General features: G+C 39.7%; 1 protein-coding gene across 1 annotated transcript; it reads right to left on the reverse strand.

Annotated features, from left to right (window-relative positions):
• Nucleotides 1-232: 232 nt before the first annotated feature.
• On the reverse strand, nucleotides 233-14,430 carry LOC124864751 (transmembrane protein 235-like). Its single transcript, XM_047359655.1, is given in 5 exon segments — nucleotides 233-1,248; nucleotides 10,149-10,286; nucleotides 13,002-13,023; nucleotides 13,025-13,080; nucleotides 13,959-14,430. Coding segments are annotated over 5 exon segments (633 nt in total). The 5' UTR covers nucleotides 14,131-14,430; the 3' UTR covers nucleotides 233-1,003.
• Between the last annotated feature and the right edge of the window lie 7,222 nt (nucleotides 14,431-21,652).

The following is a 21,652-nucleotide window of genomic DNA, read 5'->3' on the forward strand; positions in this document are numbered from 1 at the left end:
TTACCCTGACAAACAAACATCCATCCATCCACCCTGTACAGGGTCATGGGGAAGCTGGTGCCTATCTCCAGGAGTCTGTGGGCGAGTGGGTACACCCTGGACAGGTCGCCAGTCCATCACAGGGCAACACAGAGACGCACCGGACAAACAACAATGAACACACTTATTCATACGTAAGGCCAATTTAGACAGACCAATTAACCTAACATGTTTTTTAACTATGGGAAGAGAACCAAATGAAATCATTGTTTAGAAACACAGCTTTTTTTATTTGCTCAGGTTATCTTTGTCTGATATTACAATTTCTTATATGATATGAAACATGTAGGTCTGACAAAATAAAAACAATAACAGAAGCCATCTGTAAATTGGCAAATTTTTCATACCACTACATTGGGAACAAGGCTAAACAAATGCATTCAAGGAAAAATATACTGCCACACTGTATTAATTAGGCTAGGTTGGGGTTTTTTCAGTTCGGTAAAGCCATTCAGAAAATAACTTTAGAAAAAGTCAGTCTGCAGAAATATAATTAAAGAAGATCAGATGTATAATTTGATGTCAGCTTCTTTGTGTGTCTGCTAAAGCTAGCTCGCACTACATATTGTGCTTTTGCTTCTTGACATGCTTGGCCTCCTACAAGCTAGATAACTCTTAAAAAGAAAACTCAGTTAAGTGGCAAAAACGTTGAAATATACTGCATAAATACATTGAAGAACAAATATCCATTCATTTGCCTGGTTAGCTTATTTGTCTTTTTTTTGTAAACACATCAACAATATTAGGCAAAGTCAGTGGACGGAAAATAGTGTTGAATAGATGAAGGCAGTTCAATAATGTGATCTAAAGTCAGCTTCTGAGTGTGACTGCTAAAGGTACAGTAGCTTAAATATATTTTGTGGTTTTGGCTCTTGACTGTCTTTGCTTCTTGCAAGCTTGATTGCTATTAAGAAATAAAATAACCACTAATACCTAAAACTCCCCTGAAAAATGCATTTGGTCACTACAGCATGGCTATGGCGACACCAGAATTGTAATATCCCTTTATTTGAGTTATTCTGGCAGCTAGCAACAGCAGCAGACCTGTTGCCACCTCCAGGCTGTAGGAGAGCCAGGCCAAGTGTAATGACCAGCCAAAGGAGACGTGCACGAAGACAAGATTTTCAGGAGACACAATCCACTGGAACTCCTCCATGGCCTGATTGGAGTATTTGATGTAGATGCTGACCCCTGACAGGGTGAAAAGACCTGTTGACATGCAAGACAGAAAAGAAAGCTGGATTTGAAAAACAACCATCAGGTCCATACATTCTTAATACATTAATTTGTTCTTGGAACACAGAATTACATGAACCTTGCTGATGCAAACAGAATCATCTGGACAGGCCATTCTCATGCTTCATCATCACACACTGTAATCACAGTGATTTATTATATAAAACTGTACATGCATCAATTTTCTATAGCCAATTTAGACGTAGTGCAAGCAATCCTTGCAGATAGGAGGTGAAAGCGGATGGATCCATCACAGAGCACTACACAGAGGCCGGAGTTCACATTCATGCCTACGGCCAATTAATCCCCCTGTGACTGTGGAAAATGATTTTTTTTTTACTCAAAGAAAAAAGACAGAACAATTTGCTGTTTTAACCCAGCTATGGAGAAAATACAACAGCAAAACAAAAGTATGCTGTGTATTTTTTATTTTTTTTTAAGCATTCACACTTTTTTACTGTCATATTCAGTAAATCAGAATATGCGTCTGAATGAGGCTTTTAAAAAACGAAACTTTTAAGCAGGTATTAAACATACATTTTCTGTCCACATTTCTGAATTTAAAATGCTTTTAATTGGTTTGGCGTAATATTCTAATCCTAAATGTCATATTTTCATTAGCTGTAAGCTGAAAATCATAGTTTAAAATAAAGTTAGTCTGTGTGTAATTAATCTATATAATGTGTTTCACTTAGTGAATTCAGTTACTAAAACAAATAATCTTTGCCATGATATTTTTATTATTTTCAATATGAATGTGTATTTATTTTTCTTTCCTTCTGAGAAAGATGCACAAATTACTTTGGGGTCATTTGCAAACCAATAAGAATAGTTATTAAGTGGCAGACTGTGGGTTGTAGAGACAGAGCCTTTCTCTTCACATCAGGTGGCTTACTTTGGTTATCTGCCCGATTTGTTTCAAACAGCCCTAAATACCTGCACTGGTGCTCAAAACACCGGTTAAATACAACATTCAAAACATTCAGTTAAATATATACAGGGGTTGGACAATGAAACACCTGTCATTTTAGTGTGGGAGGTTTCATGGCTAAATTGGACCAGCCTGGTAGCCAGTCTTCATTGATTGCACATTGCACCATTAAGAGCAGAGTGTGAAGGTTCAATTAGCAGGGTAAGAGCACAGTTTTGCTCAAAATATTGAAATGCACACAACATTATGGGTGACATACCAGAGTTCAAAAGAGGACAAATTGTTGGTGCACGTCTTGCTGGCGCATCTGTGACCAAGACAGCAAGTCTTTGTGATGTATCAAGAGCCACGGTATCCAGGGTAATGTCAGCATACCACCAAGAAGGACGAACCACATCCAACAGGATTAACTGTGGACGCAAGAGGAAGCTGTCTGAAAGGGATGTTCGGGTGCTAACCCGGATTGTATCCAAAAAACATAAAACCACGGCTGCCCAAATCACGGCAGAATTAAATGTGCACCTGAACTCTCCTGTTTCCACCAGAACTGTCTGTCGGGAGCTCCACAGGGTCAATATACACGGCGGGGCTGCTATAGCCAAACCTTTGGTCACTCATGCCAATGCCAAACGTCGGTTTCAATGGTGCAAGGAGCGCAAATCTTGGGCTGTGGACAATGTGAAACATGTATTGTTCTCTGATGAGTCCACCTTTACTGTTTTCCCCACATCCGAGAGAGTTACGGTGTGGAGAAGCCCCAAAGAAGCGTACCACCCAGACTGTCGCATGCCCAGAGTGAAGCATGGGGGTGGATCAGTGATGGTTTTGACTGCCATATCATGGCATTCCCTTGGCCCAATACTTGTGCTAGATGGGCGCGTCACTGCCAAGGACTACCGAACCATTCTTGAGGACCATGTGCATTCAATGGTTCAAACATTGTATCCTGAAGGCAGTGCCGTGTATCAGAATGACAATGCACCAATACACACAGCAAGACTGGTGAAAGATTGGTTTGATGAACATGAAAGTGAAGTTGAACATCTCCCATGGTCTGCACAGTCACCAGATCTAAATATTATTGAGCCACTTTGGGGTGTTTTGGAGGAGCGAGTCAGGAAACGTTTTCCTCCACCAGTATCACGTAGTGACCTGGTCACCATCCTGCAAGAAGAATGGCTTAAAATCCCTCTGACCACTGTGCAGGACTTGTACAGGTCCTTCTCAAAATATTAGCATATTGTGATAAAGTTCATTATTTTCCATAATGTCATGATGAAAATTTAACATTCATATATTTTAGATTCATTGCACACTAACTGAAATATTTCAGGTCTTTTATTGTCTTAATACGGATGATTTTGGCATACAGCTCATGAAAACCCAAAATTCCTATCTCACAAATTAGCATATTTCATCCGACCAATAAAAGAAAAGTGATTTTAATACAAAAAACGTCAACCTTCAAATAATCATGTACAGTTATGCACTCAATACTTGGTCAGGAATCCTTTTGCAGAAATGACTGCTTCAATGCGGCGTGGCATGGAGGCAATCAGCCTGTGGCCTTGCTGAGGTCTTATGGAGGCCCAGGATGCTTCGATAGCGGCCTTTAGCTCATCCAGAGTGTTGGGTCTTGAGTCTCTCAACGTTCTCTTCACAATATCCCACAGATTCTCTATGGGGTTCAGGTCAGGAGAGTTGGCAGGCCAATTGAGCACAGTGATACCATGGTCAGTAAACCATTTACCAGTGGGTTTGGCACTGTGAGCAGGTGCCAGGTCGTGCTGAAAAATGAAATCTTCATCTCCATAAAGCTTTTCAGCAGATGGAAGCATGAAGTGCTCCAAAATCTCCTGATAGCTAGCTGCATTGACCCTGCCCTTGATAAAACGCAGTGGACCAACACCAGCAGCTGACATGGCACCCCAGACCATCACTGACTGTGGGTACTTGACACTGGACTTAGCCCATTTCCTGCACACGCCTGTGCACGATGGCTCTGGATGTTTCTACTCCAGACTCAGTCCACTGCTTCCGCAGGTCCCCCAAGGTCTGGAATCGGCCCTTCTCCACAATCTTCCTTAGGGTCCGGTCACCTCTTCTCGTTGTGCAGCGTTTTCTGCCACACTTTTTCCTTCCCACAGACTTCCCACTGAGGTGCCTTGATACAGCACTCTGGGAACAGCCTATTCGTTCAGAAATTTCTTTCTGTGTCTTACCCTCTTGCTTGAGGGTGTCAATAGTGGCCTTCTGGACAGCAGTCAGGTCGGCAGTCTTGCCCATGATTGGGGTTTTGTGTGATGAACCAGGCTGGGAGTTTTAAAGGCCTCAGGAATCTTTTGCAGGTGTTTAGAGTTAACTTGTTGATTCAGATGATTAGGTTCATAGCTCGTTAGAGACCCTTTTAATGATATGCTAATTTTGTGAGATAGGAATTTTGGGTTTTCATGAGCTGTATGCCAAAATCATCCGTATTAAGACAATAAAAGACCTGAAATATTTCAGTTAGTGTGCAATGAATCTAAAATATATGAATGTTAAATTTTCATCATGACATTATGGAAAATAATTAACTTTATCACAATATGCTAATATTTTGAGAAGGACCTGTATGTTGTGGAGCATAAAAATACATTGATGATTGAGTACTTTCCTGGAAAAAAGGGCGGGATATTTCATACACTATTTTTTTGAGAACATTATTTTTCTTTAAAAAAAAAGTCAGCTTTTCAAATGTGAGGTAGAGAAAGACAAGTTGGCATTTTGAAATAGTTAGACATCTCAGTGCAACATGGTAGACATGAAAAAGAAAAGAATAAGGCATAAGGTCACTCCACCCTCTTCTAACTTGAACTTGCTGTAAGTGTGTGTTTGTGGGTGTGTGCATCAGTGTAGATTTGAAGCATGTTTGACAGAGCACAAACCTCCGCAGCTAAAGGTGGCTTTGAAACCTCTGACAGGTGTCTCTCTGTCTTTTTATGGACAGATTTGGTCAGCAGGCAGGAATAGTCACAACTAAAATGGACACTACAATTCAAGATAGGTCGGGTCCAACCTGTTGTTGCCATATTAACAGCGACTTGCAGAAGTATTCATACCCTTTAAACGTTTTCAAATTTTGGCACATTACAACATAAAACCGCTAAATATTTTCTAGAGATTTTATGTAATAAACCTCTTCCATCTGCTAAAGAAAACTATTTCCATAGCATGATGGGGCAGCTGCTTTGTTTTATTGTAGGGGTGGTTTGGAACATGACTATAATGCTAGGTAAATCAGCCGAGAGGGTGTGGTTTAATAATAAAACCTAATGTTTTTTCCACAATGGGGGAATAGTCTCTAAAGAAACACTTCCTGGTGTGCTCAAAGTTCTCCAATGCATTTTTTCAGACAGTTGCTGTTTTTTCACTCATTTTCAATAACGCTCTTGTACTTTACGGTTCAGACATTTGTCTACGTGGTGTGCACTGTCCTGCGTAGAAAGGCGAAATTTCGACCCAGTCTCTTTTGTATTCTGATTACACAATTATTGCCACTATTAAAAGGGGGAATATGTCCCAAGACAGAAAAAATAAACAACTAAATGTTCCAGTATGGTTGATGGAAAAATGCCCTTTGACTGCCATCTTTCAAACTAGAATTAATGTCCCTCCAGTATAAAAGGATTTCTGTCCAGAAGAAATTTACTAAAGGTGTTTCTGTTTCATTTGTCATTCACTTTATACCAATCATAACAAACTTAATTTGAATGTAAACAAAATTTTCATATCAGTTGTCTTATTAAAAAGTAAATGGACATTTAAATCAGGGAAAAAAAGAGTGTACATGTGTGTTTGTGGGGGTCTTTTATTCAACAATAATCTTTTCTGAGATTTCACACCGCTTCATTGTGAAGTAATACTGTGAAAGTGCTGTCATCAATAAAATCCATGAAGTCATTATCCATGCTGAGGTGGTTTGGTGGTTATGGGTCTTAGAATAATTGGTCAGCACGATCAGCAACCATCTTGCAATCCTTATCGGTCATATCCAAACAAAATGTTAAAAAAGATCATTAATCAGCCTTTCCAGTGGTTTCAAAAGTGGACAAGTAATTTAAGAGATGTTTTCCGACACAAAAAAGAAAGAACTTTTGAGTCACGGCCACTAAAAAAAGGACGGCACTTCCACATATGGATTACACATTCTTTGGAACCACATCCTCTGGAAAACACAGTTCATGTCATAGCTAGAGGTGATAGGTCGAGCAAGGAGTTAGCAGGTGTTGTTTGTGAGCATAAAGTCAGAAAATGCTTTCTTGTACCGATAGATTAGGTGTAGAATCCTTTTTTCCACTATCTAAACCAAAAAACATGCTGTCCAAGTATTTTAACTTAAATTACATCCACCACATGTTTCAGGTGACAGTAGAGAAACTTTTTAAGCTAAACCATACAGGTCCTTCTCAAAATATTAGCATATTGTGATAAAGTTAATTATTTTCCATAATGTCATGATGAAAATTTAACATTCATATATTTTAGATTCATTGCACACTAACTGAAATATTTCAGGTCTTTTATTGTCTTAATACGGATGATTTTGGCATACAGCTCATGAAAACCCAAAATTCCTATCTCACAAAATTAGCATATCATTAAAAGGGTCTCTAAACGAGCTATGAACTTAGTCATCTGAATCAACGAGTTAACTCTAAACACCTGCAAAAGATTCCGGAGGCCTTTAAAACTCCCAGCCTGGTTCATCACTCAAAACCCCAATCATGGGTAAGACTGCCGACCTGACTGCTGTCCAGAAGGCCACTATTGACACCCTCAAGCAAGAGGGTAAGACACAGAAAGAAATTTCTGAACAAATAGGCTGTTCCCAGAGTGCTGTATCAAGGCACCTCAGTGGGAAGTCTGTGGGAAGGAAAAAGTGTGGCAGAAAACGCTGCACAACGAGAAGAGGTGACCGGACCCTGAGGAAGAGTGTGGAGAAGGGCCGATTCCAGACCTTGGGGGACCTGCGGAAGCAGTGGACTGAGTCTGGAGTAGAAACATCCAGAGCCACCGTGCACAAGCGTGTGCAGGAAATGGGCTACAGGTGCCGCGTTCCCCAGGTCAAGCCACTTTTGAACCAGAAACAGCGGCAGAAGCGCCTGACCTGGGCTACAGAGAAGCAGTACTGGACTGTTGCTCAGTGGTCCAAAGTACTTTTTTCGGATGAAAGCAAATTCTGCATGTCATTCAGAAATCAAGGTGCCAGAGTCTGGAGGAAGACTGGGGAGAAGGAAATGCCAAAATGCCAGAAGTCCAGTGTCAAGTACCCACAGTCAGTGATGGTCTGGGGTGCCGTGTCAGCTGCTGGTGTTGGTCCACTGTGTTTTATCAAGGGCAGGGTCAATGCAGCTAGCTATCAGGAGATTTTGGAGCACTTCATGCTTCCATCTGCTGAAAAGCTTTATGGAGATGAAGATTTCATTTTTCAGCACGACCTGGCACCTGCTCACAGTGCCAAAACCACTGGTAAATGGTTTACTGACCATGGTATCACTGTACTCAATTGGCCTGCCAACTCTCCTGACCTGAACCCCATAGAGAATCTGTGGGATATTGTGAAGAGAACGTTGAGAGACTCAAGACCCAACACTCTGGATGAGCTAAACGCCACTATCGAAGCATCCTGGGCCTCCATAAGACCTCAGCAGTGCCACAGGCTGATTGCCTCCATGCCACGCCGCATTGAAGCAGTCATTTCTGCAAAAGGATTCCCGACCAAGTATTGAGTGCATAACTGTACATGATTATTTGAAGGTTGACATTTTTTGTATTAAAAACACTTTTCTTTTATTGGTCGGATGAAATATGCTAATTTTGTGAGATAGGAATTTTGGGTTTTCATGAGCTGTATGCCATAATCATCCATATTAAGACAATAAAAGACCTGAAATATTTCAGTTAGTGTGCAATGAATCTAAAATATATGAATGTTAAATTTTCATCATGACATTATGGAAAATAATGAACTTTATCACAATATGCTAATATTTTGAGAAGGACCTGTATATTTTTGTGGGAGATACTGATGGTAAACAGACTGTGTCCTTTGCATAGTTGACAGGTTATTAATGTCATTACTATTGTGCATTACTGTCATGCAGTTAAACTCTCAAGAGTAAAACATGCACTGATATGAGTAAAACATTGTTTGCTTAAAACAAGGACAGATATTTTGTTGCACTAGTGGCCTTTATTTTGAAAGTGAGCTGGTATGAAATGGTTTGGAGGGACACGGGGAAGACATGTAGCAAACGTCAAAGGGTGTGAAGGGTCACAGCTGTCCAAGACTAATGCCTCTGTACATGCGTCACACCCAACCCCTGCGCCACCATTGCAACCCTAAACAGGAACAGATTTGAGTGAAATATGGACTGATTACTTGTAGAAAAGTAAAGCTTGCAGAATCACTGCTTGGCCCTCTGATATAAAGTATTCAGGTAATAGATTTTCAGAGAACTGGCACAATTGATTGGCATCAGAGTAGCAATGTTGGGGCAGAAATTGTAATGTATACCTGAATGCTGGTGGAAGGATGATGTTTGGAGTTACATTAATCACTGTGGTAAATTGCAGGCAAAATGGCTCCTCAAAGAGAACTTCTTCTGTAGGGCATACGTGCACTCAGCATTTCTCCTAATGGCTTCCTCGTCACGACCTAAATGTTTTCTTTCAGAACTCAAATTTGAGATGGAGACTTCATTGTCGCTACATCTGACAAGACTAGTCATTGTGTTATGTATTGATATTCGCTACAGGTAATATTTACAGTCTTCGGTAGCTTTCTTGGCTGTCTTATACTCCCCTTTTTCTTTCCTACCTCTTAACCTATTTCCTGATTACCGGCATGGACATGAATTTATTATAATGATCTACAAGTGAGAACACAACTGAAAAAAAAATGAAATGTTGAAATAATGATAAATATGATTTTAACTATACTACAATAGATTTTTAAAATCAGTTTAACTCTATTATGGAGTAAGTTGGAGGCAACAAAGTCATCATCACAATTAAACCTTTAAAGAAAGATCCTAACATTGCTACATTTGCCATGATGTACTAATTTATTTCAGTTTTGTAATAATTTTAAAATCATTTGAACCTTAATGAAGACAGATTCAAATCAAAGATATGAAAAAAAACAAAAAAATGCCTATGCCTGCAGATGGCATTTACATTGTTATATCCAGTTAACAGCGACATACTACTCACTTTTTCCACTTTGGACAGTGTTTTTAAAAATTAATTTGTCAACCAAAACTCAGCTACTTGAGATGCAAATGCAGCAAAAAAAAATCTCAGTTTTGCTAAATATTTTGTCTTGTGGAGTCAGATTAACACCTCCCACAATGCAACAACAACTGCATCTAAAAGTTGAGTGTAAATTATATACTCACAAAATCTGTTCCTGGTTGTAAGCCTTTGCTTTGTTTTGCCAGTAAAGTCCTTTTTTCTTTGTAAAAATTTCTTATCACCCACGTAAATAACAGAGGGCAAAAACAAGCATGTCAGAAGATGTGAATTCTTTGTGTGTAAATTACTCGTTTGGTTTTTCAGAAATATTTTTTTCTCTAACTATTTTGACATATACCACCCTTACACCACTAAAAATGTTTTTTTTCTCGTGGAAATCCGTATACTCAAGTGTACTTGTCATGCCACAAAGGCTGAAATATTAAACTAGCAGTGGTTTTACTCAGATATACATCAATTGTGAGAGCAGTGGAAACGGAATTTTCAAGGTTTCCTCTCTCTCATAAATGCACCTGTGTGTGTTGTGGTGTAAATAAATCAAAGAGCATGTTTTTTTTTTTTTATCTGTCTTTAGTCCAGCCTGCATGCAAAGCACACCTGAATTTAAGCTTAGGAATACATCCAGACCTGTGAGTGAACTTACCACAGAGGAGAAAGTAGGAAGCCAATGCAGCCAGCAACTTGGGACTGCAAGCCAACGAGCTGACAAGTCCAAAGATCCATCCTAACACAAGCAGAATCAGACTAAGAGGGAGCACGATGACCACCACTTTGTGCAGGCCTGCAAAAATTCACATTTCCAGTATGAAAAAATGTTTTGTGGTGTTAGAAGAACTGAACTACAACAGCTGTATTTCACAGTAATACTGTGTGCATTCATGTGGAAAAGTTTCCAAATTTATTTTAACCATCTGGGGAGCCTTTGGGCTTTTATTTCTATTGTCAGCAGAGGATAATCAACTTGCAGACATGACTGAGATAGCCCCTTTCTCAGCAAATGATTTAACTATTTATTGAAAGGTTGTAAACAAGGGCTATTTGAAACCTCTGTGGACTCTGATCTAATCTGAGGCCTGTGTGAAGCATTGTTCCTTCACAGAATGTCCAAGTAGGCTCATTGTTAGTCTGGTAAACATGCTTCCAGGTTCATCTCAGTAAATATGAATATTGTGAAAGGTATTTTAATAATTCAACTCGAAAAGTTAAACTCATACACAAAGAATCACTATATAGAGTAATAAATTTCATAAATAAATGTTTAATAATTGTGGCTTATAGATAATGAAAACCCAAAAATCCATCTCAGACTATTACCTAATAACAGCAAAGGATTTTAATACAGAAATGTTATAGTCTACACAATCATTGGACAAAATGCTGACTTTGTTGTCCATTAAACATTCACTAACATAGTCCAAAAAGTCTTTGCTAAAGACATTGGCTGCACACAGAGGGCTTCACTGTGGAAAATCAAGTGGAAGGAAAAAGCGTTATACAGAAATGTATACAAGCAAAAGGGTGTCCGTGCTTCTTTGGCCTGGGGGCTGCTACTAGTGTGCCTTGCTGGTGATCCCCTTCTGGCCCCACATGGCTGACCTAGGGTGATGCTTTATGTCTGGCTGCCTGGGACTGCTGCGGCTTTCTGGAGTCGGGTCTACATGCACTTTGCTACTCTGTGCTGTGGATGCAGGCCTTCTACTTTTCTTCCCACATGTACAGAAGTACACTTTCAGGTGATAAACTCACTCACACACACCCACCCACTCAATACAGACACAATATTTCTACACATATGCTCACCCATCTCCCTCCCGACACACACATCCACACCCACATACCAACACATACTTAAAATGGTTAAAGGTCACACAAATACAGGTTATGATAACATCAATGTGGCCTGTCTTTTTAGATGCTGGATTGAACCTGTAATTAATACAGCTAATCACATAATTAGGATACTGTCTTGAGATATCCTTTTTGTAGCGCAAAACTGTCCTGGCACATGTAGGCAACCATCTGCTCCTCAACTAGAAGTTCATTCAGCTTCTAGTGGATGTACTTCCACTAGAAGATCCTGTACTAGATGGATCAATCGCTTCCTCAAGGACCAGCAGCAACAGGTGAGGCTGGGGAGCATCTTCTCCCACACAAGAACCATAAGCACAGGCGACCCCCAGGTGCGTGTTCTCTTCCCACTCCTCTTCTCCCTCTACACAAATGACTGCACCTCAGCTGACCCGTTTGTGAAAATGTTACCTTCAGGTCAGCGCTATATGCTATAACCACCTGCCACAGAGACACTTTCTTTCCCAGTGTACCGAAGTCAAATTCCCTTTTTGTCTGTACAAACTTGGCAATAAAGCTGATTCAGATATGGTAGGCCTGAAATGCCATGACAGGACACGTTTAAAAAAAAAAAAAAAAAGTTTGAAGCCAAATCATGATTCTTGGGGCGAATTACAAGATATGGACTGAGTGGAGTATTAAGGCCACGCACAGACTTATCCAGGTCATGGGCTATAACTGGATTTTTCCTTGCATTAAGTTGTGAACCAGATACTTAGAAGTGTTCAGCCTGGGCTAAAGAGAAAAGGGACTGAACTGTATGGTCTATTTCCTAAGAAAATCAGGGTCTCAGAGTCTGGAGAAACAAAGCGGAGGCACACAATCCAAGATGCTTTAGTTCCAGAGTGGCAATTACACACTCAGTGATGACTTTGGGTAGGTAGCCCAGTCATCTGTTGGTTCTGGCCCAATGTGCATTAGTTCATGGTTAGTACAGACATCTACCAGAATGTTTTAGAGCCCTACATGTTTCCCTCTGCTGACAAGCTTTATGGAGAAGTTGACTTCATTTTCCAGCAGTACTTAATCCCTGCCTATACTGCCAAAGTACCAATACCTACTTTAATTACCATGATATCACTGTTCTTGAGTGGTCAGAAAACTCACCTTAACCAAACCACTAAGAGCAGGGGTGTCCAAAGAAGGTCCTTGAGAGCCCAGCAAGTTTTAGATGTTTTCCTATTTTAACACAAATGATTCAGGTGATTACAGTTCAACAAAACCTTGGTAATCAGTCATCAATAAAAATCGGGTGTGTTGAAGCATGGAAACATCTAATACATGCAGGACAAACTTTGGACACCCCTGCCTTAGCGAATCTTTCACACTGCATTGATACGATAATTCATCCCAAATGAGCCCCGCCAAGTATTGAGTGCATATAATTTACAGAAAATTGACACTTTTCAGCAAGTCAATATTTATGTATTGAAAATCCTTTTTTTTTTATTGGTCTTAAGTAATATTCAAATTTGCTGAAAAAACAAATATAGTCTTGATTAGTGGTAAGCTATAATCATCAAAATTAATACAAGTAGATCTGAAAGACCTGAAAGAAATGACCTTTTTGATGATATTGCACCTATGTGTGACAACCATTATATTCTATTAAACTCTGTTGTCAGATGTTAAAAAAAAATACACTCACCAAGAATTTGCCTTTCTGTCTCTTGACAGGCTGGACATATTTGCTGTAAAAGAGGAGATGATTGAACTCCTATTTGAACCTGAAAATGTCAGAGGGAAAGATCACAGGTGACAGAGTTCAGGGACCTCAAAAAACATTGTCAAAAGACAAGGCATATGCCCTCCATTTTCTTTATGAAATACCCCAGTGTCCATGTGTTACACAGAGAATTACGCTTGCTACATGTTCACCTATTCATCAGATGAAAAGCTGCATGTTGTTGCATTACTTCACAATTATTATAAGCACTATGGGTGCATCCACCATCCTGTTAAACACACCAAGGACATCAAACTGTGCAGAGTAAAAGCAGAATACATTACAGCACTCAAAACATCCCTGATAAGCTGCTTTATATTAGAGGTTTATGATATTGATGCATACAGTGATAAATACATTTTATTTGCATATGAGCCTTTATATTATACCAGAGTTTAATTAAGTAGCTCACAAATATCAGTATATCTTTCAGATTTATTTTGGCCAGATAAAAAAAAAAAAACCCAACTCAATTCGGTTTGCATTCCCTGCAAACCTCACAGCCATGATCTGATATTCACTGCAGGTTGTTTCTGCACCTGGGTTCTGCACAGCGAGTAGATGAGGCTCTAATTAGGAGCAGCTGAGAGCTAACGATGATTGAAGCAGTAAGGCAGCATCAGCACAAAAACATATTGCAAGTAATGTATAATTAATGTTTTTTAGGTTTTTTTTTTTTTGTGTGTGCATTTTTTCAGAAAATATGTACTTGATTAGAAAGAGCTTGAATCGCAAATATTGAGCGACCTCACCATATCCTCCAGACCTTTAAAATTGCAGGACAAAGATGCATTTTGAAGGTTTAGATTTAAACAACTGAATGGTGAAGAAGCCTTAAAAGGAATAATTTATTATTAAGTGAATATAAAATGCCCGAACCTTCAATGATTCTCCACAATCCAGAGTGTGAACTCAGGTCTTTTGGACCCGTGTGGTTGGATTTATTAACATCGATTATGTACCAATAATCAGTCCCGATGGCCAAAGCAAGGAAGGTGAAGCTGAGTAAACCTGTAAGCCCAGCCGAGAGCACCACCGGTCCGTACTTCATTGTTCAGTCCTCAGAGTAGAAACCGCTTAAATATTTCCCTGTATCTGAGATGCTCCGAGATCCGCGCAGCGTAAAAGCTCTCCAGCTGGATCCTTCCCAGTAAAGTGATGTTTCCCCATTCTAAAATCCAGTTGCGAATAAATAGGAAATAGAAAATGCAAAAAGAAAAATTAACAAAAATACTTGGTTATATTCACCGGATATATATTGAACAAAAAGCAAAAAAAAAAAAACAAATTAAATGTGAGCTGCCTTGTTTTATGTCATCCCCCATCATGGTGAGGCAGCGACTGCTGTTTGGTTTCCTGGCCGCTCCTGGACTAATCCATATTATCAAGTTACGGGAATAAAATGCTAAACTTCTGGTGCATACTTTCAAAATAAAGTCCCTCTCAGGATACACGCCTAAGTCGTGCTTGACTGTTTTGTTCTTATGTTAACAAAATAAAAAACATCCATATATCCCTGACTGCGCTCGCTGCATCTACTTCAGAATGGGTGTGTTATTGACACTATAAAAAAAAGTGATGTCAGACTATTACTTACTATTAAGGGGGAAAATATCTGAATTAGGAATTTTGACTGCGTTTTCTTTGAACTGGCTTGTCATTGCTCCCTAATTATAATTGGGTGTGTCGCCTTTAATGTTTAATAGCCTTTATAGTTTATTTCTAAAATAAACACATCTGTTTTTAGAAAACTGTAAAAGATGGAACATTTGGAAAAACCTGGACTGATAAGTGTTCAAGCCCTTTAATCAATACTTCGTTTAAGCATCTCTTGATTTAATTTTAGCATTCAGCCTTCTTGATGCTTTTCATCAGATATAGTGAATTGGCATGTCAGGAGTCAGAAGAGTACAAAACAGTTCCACAAAATACGTTTTAACCTTTTTACATGTATTTATGTAACAACTTAAATTAAGGTTAAATCCTTCTTTTTCAGAAATACGTAAATAATAATTGAAAAAAGATCAGACTATGATATGTGAATCTTTTCTTCAAAACAATCTTTGTTATATATTCTTCAGATGGCTGCACTTTACATATAACCTGGTACAGGGAAGAAATGTAACTATGATTGGAGAAAATATGGGATAAGAGATGTTACAAAAACTTCACACATCTTCAAAGACAGCAACTGTTCAGACGTGCTACAAACACTTTGCAAGCAACACTGGTCTAGTTGTGTTCTACAGATGCCAATAACCTCCTATATTCAACATATGTCTTAACTAAGGAGCAGAGTTTGAGACCGAAGCCTTTTCTTCCTAAGAAAACATCCAGGCATCCCAAAACTCTCCTATAACCCACCACAATGAAACAAAGTATGTTTATATAGTCTGATTGATATGGAGAACTTTTGTAAGGTGGCGTAGGCAGATATTACTAGTCAAAATATGATATAATGAAAGACATAAATTACATCAAAGGGTGCTTCAGCCAAGTATTCGCCAAAGGTTGTACACACTAATGCAACCATTGTTCCTTAACCTGAATATAACTATAGACTCAAGGCTACTATTTTTTTAACTTTAAATAAGTCTTCCTGCTACTGAACCACAAAAATAACCTTAAGTCAACTTCAACAATCTTCCATGTTTTCTCACATCAGAGTAAACATCAGTATCTTGAAGTTTTCTTTGGGTCACTGTAGGTCAGTCAGTCTGGCTCATCTGGTGACATTAACCCCTCTCTCTTGTTTACAATGGTCTGTTTTGTTGCATGGGGTTGGTGGGTGAAAGGCAATTTTCAACCCTGCCACAAATTTTGATTTAGTGTGAGCTTTGGAATACACTCTACAGAACATCTGGAGTTCATGCTTTTGAAGTCTTGTAGTCTTATAGGTATGGTTGTTGCTTTAGTTTCACAGGAAAATAAATATTTAACCAAGTTCTCCTGCACTCTGCAGCAAACATTTCCTCTCTTTTGTTTGTTTGCATTCACTAGAAAAATCAAGGTCTAACTCATAAGGTTCTCTGTGATGAAACATCGCCAGTGTGTCCTCATACAACCAGGTGTGTTTTGTTTTTAACTAAACCAAAGGTCAGTAACAAGAAATGTAAACTCTGTATTAATCCACTTAACTGATTGTTTGAGCCCTTGACCGCATCATACTATACTCTACAAACCTTCACTCTATTACTTAGACAACACTTTAAAGAGGATTAATTGTTATCTATGACTAAGATACGGTGGAGTCCAGCCACACAAATAATTTTAGTAAAGATTATATGGAAGAATTTATGTTAGAATGTCAGTAATGATAGGTCTGTGGGGAAAATGTCATTGTCCTTAAAGCTTATGGCTTTTAATGGAAGAAAGAAGGAGTTTTTATATAAACCCACTGGCATAATGGAGAATTTAAAACTCACTTGATAATAAGCTACAAAAACCCAGTAGAGATGGAATTAAATAACAAAAATTTAATATTTCCTTCTTCAAGTTTAACAGTTTTTTAATTAATCATGTTAAATGAGTGTCTTGCAAAAGTATTCATACCGCTTGTACTTTTTTTTACATTTTCTCATCTTACAGCCACGAATTAGTTATTGGGATTTTGCGAGCAACACAAAGTAGTGCATTACTGAAAAGGAAAATAATTCATGGTTCACATGCTTTTTTACAAATAAAAATCTGAAAACTTTTGCCAGCATATGTACTAATAGTTTGAAGCTGCAAACATTGAGGGATACATCTGTACCAGCGTTGAAACCCAAATGTTTGCCAAGTCTCCTTGCAAAATATCTCCAGCTCAGTCAAAGCCGAGTCTGTAAAAAGAAAATTTTAGTCTTACCACAAGTTCTCAATTAGGTTAAGATCAGGACTTTGACTGGGCCACTCCAGCTCATAAATAAGATGTGCTCTACTGTTTCCTTCATTGCTCGTAAGAGTAAATGGTCTTCTTGTTTTTTTTCTTTTCCAACAATGGTTTTCTTCTTGTTACTGTTCCAAAAAGGAGTGCACAGTTAATCTATCAGTTCCCTGGTCTTCAAGATGGTCTCTCATAAAGCTCTGAGACCTTCGCAGAACAGCTGTATTTATCTTCAGAATTACCCTACTTGTTTTTGTTTTTAACCGTGTCCTGTCTGGCAGAGTAGCGCTCAGAATTATTGAGTGCCAAGAAAAACCCAACAGATTTACTTTCACAAGTGGAGCATAACAGCTAATGTTTTAAAGTTCTGCTTGATATTTATAATAGAAAATTATTAGAAACTGCTTTCGGATTATTTCAATTGTTACGAACACGGAGACAAAAATGAAAAAAAAAAATGAAAAAAAAAGAAGCACGAATGAGAAAGGTGGGCAAAAAGGAAAAGTGGAGAGAAGGAGAAAAGAATTGGGAAAAGAAAGAAGAATGAAGATAATACAAGATAACATCTTGGTTGCTTCTACACCTGCAGAAACGTTCATGTTAACAGCATTTTTTTTTTTTTTTTTTTTAACCAAAAAGTGCACAGTACTTATGAATACAAGATGTATTTAGTGGTAAATGCAACTCAATATAGAACATTTGTGTATCGGTTAATGCCTGAATCTAAACACCTTTGGGTCTGAGTGTGAGCAGTCTTGTGTATAAAAGGTTTCTCCATAAAAATATGCTATAGCGAGTGTGAGGAGCCACAGACCTGCCCCCCTGGACCCAGGACAGATGGAGATCTGAGCCACAGACATCCAAAGGCCCCCCTGAGCACAGGAACCCCAGAAGTACCACTGCCGGGACTACCGCAACCCCCCCAGAGAAAAGCAGGGGAGAGTCCCAGGGGAACCATCCAGCTGCCACAGTGCAGAAGCCCCAGGAAGCTGCAGCAATGAGCCCACAGGCCCCGCCGGCAGCCGTCTGCGCCCGAGCAGATCCAGCCATGGACCCAGAGACCCGAGACCATGGGACATATCACTCTCCAAGCAGAGGCCCGACAGAGCCCAGGGGTCCTGGCCCCGGCAAGCAGCCACCACTAGGAGCGAGCCAGCACACACCAAAGCACCCAGCCCCGAACACTGAGAACCACAGGTACACCGGCGGGCAGAGACACCAACCACTGGCAGGTAGTGTGGCAGGGAGGAAATAGGCCCCACATTTGATGGGGGGCCTAATCTGATCCAGGAGAGGGAGCAGTCCAAGACCCAACCTGACACAAAACCACAGGCACACACAGTCACAAATTCCCACCCTAATGCATACACATAAAAACACTCACACCCACAAACCCAACGTAAAGACAAACAATGGATGTCGTACACTCATTCACAGTCCCCATACATACTCTATACTCCCAGGCGCCAATACCTCATAGGGGCAACCGGACCCAGGAGGTGGTCCCCTTCCCTACGGGGGTAGAGACAGGCACACCGCCCCAGCACCTGAATCTGGTCCGGGCTAGCCCGGGCTCGTGGCTGAACTTGAGCGACCCCGGCCACCGACCCCCCACCCCAACCTCATCTGGAGATGTGGATCATGTGCAAAAGAGGGTCTACATGGTCCAAACTAGAGCCACCACAGAATGAAATATTCCCAACTCCCCAATGAATTCCGATCTTAACCACATGAACCCCCCACCCCCAATAAACCCCAACACTAATTTTCCCAAAGGGACACCCCCAACCAGGACACAGATATCAAACACGTACACCCTGAATCTATAGCACAAAGTGCCAGCGCCTACAGCACATGGGCACACCCTACAGGTGAGCTTCATCCCTGAAAAGCTGACAAAGCGACACCCACACAGCGCAAGCTCCACACACTGCCCTGCTCCAAGCACCCCTGCCGTATCCTGCCTCCACCACGGTAAGGTAAGGGCCTGCGCAACACTACCCCAGCCCCCACCCACAGGAGCAACGGGTCAGACACCACCGAGCACCCCCCGAGACAACAGCCAGCACACCACCAAGCCTGCCCAACCATCTAGCCAGCATCCCCAACCCATCAGTTTGTGAGAGGAAAACATGCACCAACCGGGTAACCGGGCTGGGCACACCAAGCACAACCCGCCAGAATAACCCTACTTTTAATGTGACATGAAAACAGTCAGTTGCTTAAGATCCTGTTTGAGGGTGATAGAGTAAAAGGTAGCTAAATAGAATTTCTCTTTGTAGAATATTTTTAAAACCATACAATATTTTTCTTCCACTTCAATTATTTTCTGCTTTGGGATGTTCTGCCATTTAAAGTAAGACTACATTATATTGAAGTATGTGGTTATGATCTCAAATATGAAAAAAAACAAAACACACCTGTTTTGACTGCCATTTATATGCCAAATATTCCTTTCTAATGAATTAAGGTTATTTTTCTATATTTACAGCACTTTGCCCAGTTTATTAAATGCACCATATTTCACTGTATTTAGGGTTTAGTTTACACATAGAGCCTGTAATCAGGAGAGAGAATTAAACAATGCAAAATAGTTCTATGCTAGTTTGTTTAATTCCTTAATATTAGTAGTATTGCAAAGGAGATTGAACCTAGATGTTTTTTTACCGACATGTCAATTCACACAAAAGGTATTTTTTTGACTGAGAATGTTATTTTTCCTGGTACATATTCTTTGCATGGGAAATTGGTCCATTGCCTTTAATGAAAGTTGATACAAGACTTAACAGTGAATTCTATAATTAAATGAGCTGAAACCACTTATAGATTTCTTTGCAGCTCGATGATTTGCCTCGAATAGTTGGCATCTCTTTTAACAGCCTTTGCCAGGCTAATAAGCAGTCTCAACCTTTTGAATCTCTGAAGAAAGATTTTTAATTTTCTTTTAATGCTGAACTATGCTTCAATATGAAAGAGAAAGATAAATATTTGAGACTTTCAAATAACACATTCCCACAGCCTCCATTTAAACATTTGCTTTAATCATTTCCACCAAATCTGGACTCTGATTGTAATTTGAGAGTTTGAGAAATTATGAACGTGATTATGTGATGTCTCATATTCAAAAGGATGCACACAAACAGTTCAACTATGCATTGAATCAGAATCAATTTCATGTATGCGTTGGGTACAGAGCACCAGTGACTTAAGGACCCAAAATTCAGCCAAACACAATGTAAGAAAGTTAAGGTTTATTCAGCAAGACAGGAATCAGAGAACAGGAGACCAGCAGTCAGCTTCCACGAATCACTGAGGACAGAGAGGCGAGTTATTAGCTGAATAAAACTCAGGACTAGAACAGAGTTAAGTAAAGCCAATAACCTTCTCAGTCTGGGAAGAGAGGAGCAGAACCCAGAAGATGTGATCCAGAACCTCAGGGGAAATCAGCTGAAGCTTTGGCTGGAACACAGAGCTGATTGTCCCCTTGACAATGAATCCAGGCAGGCTTGAAAGCCAGCTCAGGTTGAATAAACCAGGGGCTTGGCTGGGACGTAAATCCGTGGACAGAAACAGGGTCAAGATCCAGGGATAGAGATGTCAGACAAGGAGCAGGCAGAGGCATGATACCAGAGGCAGAAAACAGAGTCAAAATCCAAAATCCAATCCATCAGACAAGGAGAAGGCAAGAGGGAATAATCCGTAAGGCAAGGCAAGGCAAGGTCATGGAATAAGATCAGTCAGGAAGGACCGCTGGATAACTACTCACAAATGTTTTTGGAAATCAGGCACCGTCTGCCTGTTTGAGGGCTGTATATAACAGCAGTGAAACAGGTGCGTGGCATGACAGTGATTGCGCCCCAGTGTAGCAGCAAACTGGTGAAGCAGATGAGATGATTGAATGATGACAGAGCAGGCAGATGGACCAGAATCATAACACCATGTGTGAAAACTAATACAGCAGGCCTACATTTACCTCTCTGTTTATTGGTAGTGACCCTGATGTGTCATTTCTATCTTGGGAAAAACTGTGTGGTCATCAAAATTGTTAGCCGTGGAGTCTTGCAATTGGGCTCTATTTTTGTTTCTATTAAGGGATGGATTTGAAATAATAATGACAATAATAACAGTCGATATTGCAGTTATATAACCAGACAACTCAGTCAACTGGAATAGTTCTCATTATTCAAGCAGAAATCCAGATTGTTAAATGACTTTATTTGAAGCTGCACAAACGGCCCAAAATTATCACAGTTCCACCACCTTACTTGACTTTTGATATGACGTGTTTGTAGTAATATATTTTGTTGGTTCCCATCAAACATGGGCTTGTGCATCATGACAAAACATTTCACAAATGACAAGCCATATAGATGCAAAAACGTTTTTTGATTGTACTGAGGTGCTTTTTGATGTCGTTTGACAAAGACATACATAATAACTCTTTTGAAACAGCAGAACTGATCCCTTTCAATCAAAGAACATATGAATGAAATCAGCCAACCTTTCCTAACTCCACATATAAATAAAAGCTAGTATGACATTTGTTTTGTGAAACAACATAAATACCACATTAATACAGCAGTAATAAAATGCTCTCTACATGTTTATCAGCCAAACACAGCTAAAATAGTTCCAGTCTGTAAACCCTTTGTAAATTTACATTGTTTAATTTTCACAATTAATCTTAAATTTTCACTAACCTTAATTA

Source organism: Girardinichthys multiradiatus, chromosome Y, assembly GCF_021462225.1.
Source record: "Girardinichthys multiradiatus isolate DD_20200921_A chromosome Y, DD_fGirMul_XY1, whole genome shotgun sequence".
Taxonomy (NCBI): domain Eukaryota; kingdom Metazoa; phylum Chordata; class Actinopteri; order Cyprinodontiformes; family Goodeidae; genus Girardinichthys; species Girardinichthys multiradiatus.